Source organism: Adiantum capillus-veneris, chromosome 10, assembly GCF_014529385.1.
Source record: "Adiantum capillus-veneris isolate H3 chromosome 10, ASM1452938v2, whole genome shotgun sequence".
Taxonomy (NCBI): Eukaryota; Viridiplantae; Streptophyta; class Polypodiopsida; order Polypodiales; family Pteridaceae; genus Adiantum; species Adiantum capillus-veneris.
In genome coordinates, this window is record NC_140940.1 from 50,476,696 (window position 1) to 50,485,867 (window position 9,172).

A 9,172-nucleotide genomic window follows, 5' to 3' on the forward strand; every position below is an offset into this window, starting at 1 on the left:
ATCCCATAAGCACGAAGTTGTTGAGTAACTTTGTCTTGCAAAGAGGGGTTGCACATAGCTTGTTGCAACCTAGTAACAAGATAATTAACAAACATGGGGGCATCATCATTAGCACCTTCATGTGCAAAATTAAAGTTATCAATGTTCATTCTACTCTCTTGGTTATTGTCAGCCATGTTAATTGATCTTATGTGTTTACTTAGTGTATGCTTTGGCAATTCAAAACCTTAGTTGCTACTCCTCTTAGCCTTTGAAAATAGGCACTTAAGTATCTACACCCACGGCTCAAATTGGTTATTTATAGAGAGTAGTGGAGCGAGTCTAACATAGCGGAATTGCCAAGGGATAGCACCTTTCAGACTTCTTATGGCTCAATAATGGTAAAGCCGTAGGCAAGTCTAAAAAGAGTGCTTTTTTTTTGCGAGCTTTTCAATTCGAGCTTTTTAATGAAATGTAAAACTATTTTGAGCTTTTTGCTTTATTTAAAGCATTTTTCCATTTTGTTTCAACATCTTTTACATTCTTGCAATTCACCTAGAAACATCACCTCACATTGAATAATTAAACGCCCAAACTTACTCTCTTTAAATATGCTAGGCTATAGAAAAAGGAGAGAGAGAGAGAGAGAGAGAGAGAGAGAGAGAGAGAGAGAGAGAGAGAGAGAGAGAGAGAGAGAGAGAAAGAGAGAGAGAATTCAAAGAAATCCTTATTTAGACTTACTTTCTTTAAATATGCTAGTCTAGAGAGAGAGAGAGAGAGAGAGAGCATTCAAAGATATCCTTATTCAGACTTACTCTCTTTAAATATGCTAGTCGAGAGAGAGAGAGAGAGAGAGAGAGAGAGAGAGAGAGAGAGAGAGCATTCAAAGAAATCTGTATTCAAAACAAAGCTTAACAAGTTATCTGCATTAGTGTTTGATATGGATGTTAGAAAGAGTAGATAGTCCACAAAAGCAATGCAATTAAAATCACTTCAAGAACATGCACAATAAAACCCTAGATGTCCTATGTCAACATTAGTGTTTGATATGGATGTTAGAAAGAGTAGATAGTCCACAAAAGCAATGCAATTAAAATCACTTCAAGAACATGCACAATAAAACCCTAGATGTCCTATGTCAACATTCTTGAAACAAAAAATAGAGTGTGTGTTCAATAATTGTTTCAAAAAACTATGGATGTGATACTAAACTCTCTTTTCCACATATGGACCACAAACCACCTTTTTGAGACACTCCTCATAGACTATGTCATCCCCCTCCAAGCACAAACAATATCGATAAACCTCACCACATGCCTTGCCAAGACCTCCACATCCTGAAAACACATCTAGTACATAATCTGAGTCATTCATGAAGGTTGCTAGGAGCCATCTACACATGCAAATTTAAAATATGTAAGTCATTTTTCAACTATAAATTAAAGCTCAATTTACATTAAAATGATTATCTTCTCACCTGTAGAAGTCGGGTGACCTCTCTGCTCCACCTCTGATAGGTATATCAAGAACAATGGTGCGTTCTTGATGCTCCTCCATTAAAAATCTTTGTGATGCAGGAAACATGCGAGGAGAGACTTTCTCTCCTGCCTCCCTATTGTATGTGGGTATAGCAACATCCGCTCGACAAAAAACTCCCACCGTGAGATCAATTACCTACATATAAGCATACATTGTGCACACTTGAATCAAAATCAAGTTAATAATGCAATCTTTCACAACAACATGGTATTTTGATTCACCTCCTCTAGGGTATCTGGGTGTCTATATCCCCCATTACACATGAGAGTCCATGTGCGATGAAGTCGTAACCCAGTCTTTATAGCATGGGTAATAATCTCTCCAATATGTTGTGCAAGACATAGAGTCACGAAAAAGCCTTCATCTGCCAAGAAAGGTTCTGCTACATCCATCACACCTTGCACAAGAGAAGGCAAAAATATATTCCATTGTGAAATTTTTTTGCTTAATCCACCTTTGAAAAGATGTTTAGAATGAGTTTCTCAAGTGATATGGATCAAAACAAAAAGCATAAACAAAAACTTTGAGTAACCTGCTCGAACTGGGCCTAAACCATCCACCAACAAAGAAGTAGGGAAATTGGCAAAGATAAGACGAAACACCTCACGACAAGGTGCTCCACAATGGTGATACAAGCCAAGACTTTCAGTGCTCAAAAAAATTTTAATGCTACACACAAAACGTTTGTTGCTTAGTACACCATCCACTTTGAACATTCTATTGATGTTGATAACACAAGCCACAAAACCTTTCTTTTACCTTTGAATGGCAAAATCATCAACATTAGCCATATCAACTAGAAGAGCATCTACCACAGTCAAAAATTGAAAGCCTACATTTTTTCATTAAAAAATTATCTTAATTACAAGTAATATAGAATTGTTTTGCACTATCAAAAAATAAATATTTAAATAGTAGAAACTTACCGGTATTCCATGAGGTTGGTTGCCTTGATGAAGTTGGTCGCTCCATGATTGACTCAACCACTATTGAAACGCTTTTTTCATTGCTTCCTTTAGGCATGTCAATCTTTAGCCCTCCTAATGGATAGGTTGTTTTGTTGTGGTTACCCATGTTTGACCCACTCGCATGATTATGGTGCTCTCTTTGAAGAGGTAGTGAGTGATTTCTTTCTTGTGTTCTTTGTGAGCCCCCATCCATGGCCAAGTCATGATTGTGATCCATGTATTCTAAGTGCTCTAAAGAAGCAGATTGGTTTTTATCTTTGTCTTTATTCTCTTCCAAAAACTCTATCACAAGAAAATTTTAATGATATAATGAAAATTAATTTAGCATTTACAAACTCAAGTCATTTATTAAAAACTAGAACATACTTTCTTGTGCATTTTTTCATGCATGAGAGAGAGAGAGAGAGAGATCAAATGCTAACGAGTTCAAGACTGGTGGATTTGAATGATAATAGGAAAATTGAATATTATAATAGAAGAATGTAATAATATGAGAATAAAAAAATTGAATATGAGAATAAACTTGATGTAAAAGGAAAAAGTGTTATACTTACTTGCATGTAAGTCTAGTTTTTGCTTTGGGATCACCCCCAAAGGATAGTCCAACCACCATGGGCAAATTCTACACTCCCACATAGAAATACCCTTCTCTACCATAGAACCGGGATACATGGTATTTTCATCCTCTAGCTTTGACCAATCTTCAGTAACCATAGGCATAGTAGCAAGTGTACCGTTTAAAACACGTTCACACATCCATCTACACCATAACAACATTTAATCTCTTGAGAAAAATAATTTCAATAAGAGCCAAAGACATTGTTGGTTCATGAAATTTCACCTGTACAAAATCCTTTTACAAGACTCTTGTAGCTCAGGCATTTTGGAGGATTCCCCTGCACTTTTAATATCTCCTAAAAGTTGAGGAAAATCTTGCAAGCCATTATTTCTTAATTGCACCTATGGTAGTCATTCAAATCATAAAACAATGCAATAAAATCCACATTTATTAAAAAAAAGTGACCGGTTTAGAAAACAACCTTGAAAAAAGCTTCAAATCCATCTGGCAATTTGAACTCTTCAACCTCCAACATTCTTATTATCAACAAAGCTTCATCATGCATGTGAGCCCAATAAACTTCTTTTCTAATGTAAGCCCTAAAGTGCTTCACATCACCAAAGTGGGAAAAGACTGGATCTTTGGCCTTTGTAAGACTCATCATCTCCAATATATATTTTTTCCTTCATTAAAGACCAAAATATATCAAAAACTTAAACACCATCATATATAAGTATATTCATATACCATTCATGTAGAAATTTTTCGCTCGGGAAATTTGACTCTCTTTTAATGTCACTATTTCATTAGAATTTAAAAACATAAACAAAAAACTAGTAAAAAAGTATTGAAAAGTGTAATACCTTTCAGAAGGTAGTTTTGAGGAGCACAAAGCATTTAACTTGTCTCGTGTGATTTTTACCATGGATGGATCATTCCACTTCACATCAAAGAGCAACTCAAAAAATTCCTCTCCATGAACTGGATTGGCAATTGTCAAAAACTTATAACCTCTATCCTTCAATCGAGCTTCTTCTTGTTTAGTTGCCTTTTGCAATCGCCTTTCAAACTCCACCTTATCTAATCCAAGAGCTTTCAATTTTGCAGTTTCCTTTGAAATAAATGCATTAAAATCATCCTACATAACCGCAACTACATTCAATGAATGAATCGTAAACAATCTTTAAAAATGTATATAGTTAATACTCAATTCAACAATTCACCTTCCAAACTAGTTGAGAAATCAACACACAAGGAGAATTATACCAAGGAGGAACTCCTTGATATAATCTACTCTCAACTGCCATCTCTATCTCAGCCCACTTTCTGTCCTCTTGAGTGAGACGTGCAAGATTGCTCTCTTTATTGGCAATACCAAATTTTTGGAACATGTATATCTCATGCCCAAGATTTGGTTTCACTGTTGATCGTGAAATGCTACAATAAATATATAAACAAATGAAAAATAATAGTTCAAAGCGAGATTAATTTAGAAATACAAAAAGACCACAAATTTACAACTTACACATTAGTGGTGTCAAGAGCAAGTAATAGTTCGGCCTCTTTTTTTTTCTACTTCCAAAAATTGGCATCTCACACTCACATGATATTCCTCATTATCATGCCATACTTGACAAAAGAACACCAAATTAGCCAAAAAAGAAGGTACAGCTAAATCTAACAAACAATTAGTGCATCGATGTTAATTCTTACCTTCTTTTATGCGTCGCATCCATGTTTTCAGCCGATGGTTGCCATCCCATACCAAAAACAGACGCCCTCGAAGCTCTTGCCACTCCTTATTGAGCTGATTATCAAATGAAACACTCTTAGCTTGCCAAATAGGATCCCAACTACCTTCCACAAGAGGAGTGACAGGCATGTAAGAGCCAAAGGAATCTTTCACCGACACCAAAAAAGATCCCATTGTATCCAAGTAAGCAACATTGTCAAAACTAGGAATCAACCAAGATGCAGAATCTGTAGCCACTCGAACAGCCTCATGAGCAACCAAACGACATAGAGGTATAAGTGGAGGGTTGCTTCTTCGTTTTAAGTAAAATTGACTTACCACATCCTTCATAATCCCCAACGGGATTTTTTTTCCCAAGTGTCGATAATGTTGGGCCACATCATCCTCACCTATCCCATCAGACTCTGTTAAATCTTCATCTTCAACATCCTCACCTGTTTCAACCTCCACTGTCAACTCTCGAGACTCGTCTCCTTTTACATCATCCCCACTCTCCAAATGGTTAGAACCTTCCTCCACGGCAGCTTCATCATCAACAAAGATGCATTTTCTACGTCTCTTTCCCCCTCGTTTGAAATGAGGACTACGAGTAGCAACTGCATGAGAAGATGCCTCTTGATTGATTGAATGCCTTCTCTTGGAAGGACCAGATCTCAAGGTCATGCATGGAGAATCAAACGTTCTCTTGATTGACTTGCTGCCTCGTCTTTTGGGAGCCATAAGTGTCTACATCAATAAAGATTTGAAAAAGCATTATACATCATCATCATTCAAACAATGGCTACAATCTGCACCACTTGTTAATGCCGCTACATTTCATGCCAAATACCATAATAACACGCATTTAATTGAACTTCCATTGCATTTGAAAAGCTCCGGCCTAAATTTGTGTGAAATTGATAGAGTGTACCAAATTTGCTCCAGATGCCGATCTCCAAATTTGTTGCCCGCTCGTCGGATTTTTCCGCTGCAATGCTCAATGTTGTATCCTCTAGCTGCAACCTCAAGTGAGGATGCTCCATCTATGAATCAAGTCCAAATTGCTAATATTATTACACAAAAAACCAACAACGTCGGACATGACCAACAGCGAAGAAGGAGAAAGAAATAATCAGAAAAACAAGCCTTCAAACTGCTAATGTCATAGCTGTGATAACATTAGCCTTACTAGGTTTGGATGCTCATATGCTAATTTTAATGAGAGGGTTCATGGTAAAGTGATTTGCAGGTTTTCATGCAAGACAGGGAGTTGATAAAGGCAGGAATCCTAGGTGCAAATGAACAGGATGCAAAGCAACTAGGAGGAAGCCCAAGATTCATCAAACCTCCAAATAATATGAACACAGATAACACAAACAACACTAGCTTAAGCAATACAAATACAAACAACACCAGCACTAATCCCAATAGCAATCAGCAGTCATGTCATCAACTTGCATGTGCGGAGCAAAGCCACGTGGTTCATGTGGATGGCATCAGTGTTCGGGAAAAAATCATTTTCACAAACATACAAAAATCCCTCCAAGACAAATCTGAACCGCGGAATTTTCTCCTTCTTGCACTCCCCTCAACCGGCTACTTTGATTTTGCAACCGGCTCAAGGCCTTAAAGCTGAGGCACACTTTTCCCCAACACTGGATAGCAAGGACATGAGGGATATGTACGTGCGGAGCGACATGGCAGCAAGACAGAGCCGCCCATTAGGCTTCAATCTGAATGAGGTGGCGCCCGAGGAGGATTCCGACGAAGAGGGGTATGAACAGCCTGTGTTTGGTAGTGGTAACTTTGGTGATTCAAATGGGGATGGGAGGATGGAAGTAAGTTGATGGAAAGTAAGTGGGACCCTAATGGAAATAAGTTCCATGATTCTTTAGAAATTGATATCAGCGGAATTGGGAGAACTATTATAAATGCGCTATCTAACCGGTTTTTTCTTTTACTGCGAAAAAGCCCGGCCATTTTTCTATGAATTGCCTCACATTCAAATTGGTCAAAAGAGATTGACTGTCTCAATACCCCATTGGCAAACTGATGGTCCCTATAGAGCATGTATTTGGCAAAATGAACGTAGGTAGGGGATCCTCTTGACCATGCTATATCAAATTATGCTCACCCACTCATTTGTTGGGTTGAAGTTTTGTGCTGGCCTTCACGGATGTATTAGGAATGTGGGGAAAGTGACTCCCTCTCAAAAGAGAGCAATATATAGATGCTCATGATGAGTAACAGTAATTGATGTGCAAGGCTTCTACTCAATCCTTGACCAAAAAGGGTTGTGAGGAATTCCCGACAGGCAATGTACTTTTAAAAATCAAGGCAAAACCTTTGGTGGTAGGGGTTAGGTTTCTCTATGGATAAAGGGCACTCTTTATGCCCACGAGCCTTCACATGATTTCTTCTAGAAGCATAAAGCAAAGCACGAGAGATGCCATAAGAAAAGTAGTGCTGAATGATGGGCCATGCAAGCTTGTAATGATCATTTCAATATGTTTTAAACAAACTTGTGGACTATTACAAAGAAAAGAAATGAATGGACAATGGAAATCGTGTTGAAAAATGTAGCTCTTTGCATTGGGAGTGCAGGTGTTGCAAAATTTCATGTCTTATTCCAAGAAGGTGAAATTGGATGGTTCCAGTGTCAAGGGTGGACCTTTGTAATTCTTCTTGAGGTGGTAATATATATCACTCACTGTGAGTATCACAAAAAAAAGGGATGGTTTTATTGTCTTACATTGTGGTGGCTAATTGTATGTGGCCGTTGTTGAACCAATACAGAGTTTTTGGCGAGACCATTTACAAAGTTTTTGGGATCCTATGAAAACAACGTTTTTTTTTTTTAAACTCTGGTTTTCTTGGATGAGCATCCTCTCATCAGCGTTGTCAATTGGCAAGGATAAGAAGGGCTCCCACCAAGAGATGCCGGAGATATTGGACAAAGGGGGGCGCATTGAGGAATGTGCCGGTCGGCGGGGGATGCAGGAAAAACAAGAGGATTACAAGCAGGAAGCAAAGAGTAGGGCCCTTCTCTCCTTTTGGTGATCATGCCCTTAATACAAGGCCCCCTCCTCCCTTGAGCCTTCTGCAGAATCATCCTCATGATCATCACCCTCCTCCCCATAACCTTCTCCATTTTAACCTACCCCCTAATGACCCGCTAATGAAAGATAACCCCCTGGTGACGGACTTCGCTAACAGGTTGACAGTCAGCATACGGCAGTACGAGTACGCACTTGTTGGATGAACCAAGCTCAGGTTAACGAGATCTTTAAACTCAAGTTAACGAGATCTTTAACAAAGATCATCATTGCACCATTTTATTATACAGTCTTGGAACTTCTTGGATGAACCAAGCTCATTTTACTGGCTGCAACCTCCAGCTATGGTTGTTATTCTCAATTGAAATTTATGCTGTGACCGGATGCAGCAGGTCAGCAAATAGTCCTCAACCAGTCCCTTCTCCCCCCTCCTCCCATGCCTCATGGCCATCACGAGCTTCACCCCTCCCCATGGAGCTGCGGCAGGCCTGTTCAGCAGGCAGCTAGACTCTTACCTCCCCTCCTCCATAGCCTCCCAGTTCTCAAACGCACTTGCAACGATCCTAGAACAGCTCATAAAACGATCCTCGAACATCTAAGAAAAATTGCGAACAACTCAAAAAAGTTGCACTCAACTTATCCTGTATCTTGCGCGCTGTCCAGGCTTGTCAAATCCCTCCTTTGCTGAGCGTAAATCTGCCCGCGGCATAGAAAATTGACGCCATAACTTAGAAAAAGAAAAAACTAAAGCTCCTCAACCGTCAACGCGCGCGCTTACAATTGGGGAGCTCACGCAGGAATAGTTTGTGATCATTTTGATTTTCCTCCTCCTCCCCCGCACCCATGCTCCCACAGCTCGATAACCGTCAGCACGCACGCTGACGGTTACCGAGCTGTGGGAGCATGGGTGCGGGGGAGGAGGAGGAGGAGAGTGTACCAAGCTTGCTTCACGGCTTCACGCAGGAGGTGCAGCAAGTCCACCGAGCAGGAGAGGCAAGCACAGCAGGGTACACAAAAGTTGCCCTAAGTTAAAAGTTACATCTATTATCCGGGCTAGAAAAATACATTACACTAAAAACTACGCTATTTTCCATGTATTTCAAGCGGAAATTTCTCCTTCTTGCACTCCCCTCAACCGGCTACTTTGATTTTGCAACCAGCTCAAGGCTAAGTTGAGGCACACTTTTCCCGAACACTGCACCTAATCAGTGCAAATAAGGGCAAATAATCGACATTTTAAAATCTAAAATTTTCGGTGTTCAAAATCCAAGGGGGATTTTTACAATTTCATATGCTTAAAATACACTGTCTTTTCATCTACTCACAGTGTTCGGGAAAA

General features: G+C 39.3%; 2 protein-coding genes across 2 annotated transcripts; both read right to left on the minus strand.

The window, feature by feature from the left end:
- Nucleotides 1-1,135: 1,135 nt before the first annotated feature.
- Nucleotides 1,136-5,518, minus strand: LOC147448812 (uncharacterized). Its single transcript, XM_086522465.1, has 6 exons — nt 5,188-5,518; nt 3,328-3,400; nt 3,157-3,246; nt 1,740-1,761; nt 1,457-1,653; nt 1,136-1,372 (listed from the first exon to the last, which is right to left on the minus strand). Exons 1-6 carry the CDS (start codon nt 5,516-5,518, stop codon nt 1,186-1,188), a joined length of 900 nt encoding a protein of 299 aa, XP_086378591.1. The 3' UTR covers nt 1,136-1,185.
- Nucleotides 2,274-2,703, minus strand: LOC147448813 (uncharacterized). Its single transcript, XM_086522463.1, has 2 exons — nt 2,445-2,703; nt 2,274-2,350 (listed from the first exon to the last, which is right to left on the minus strand). Exons 1-2 carry the CDS (start codon nt 2,701-2,703, stop codon nt 2,274-2,276), a joined length of 336 nt encoding a protein of 111 aa, XP_086378589.1.
- Nucleotides 5,519-9,172: the final 3,654 nt, after the last annotated feature.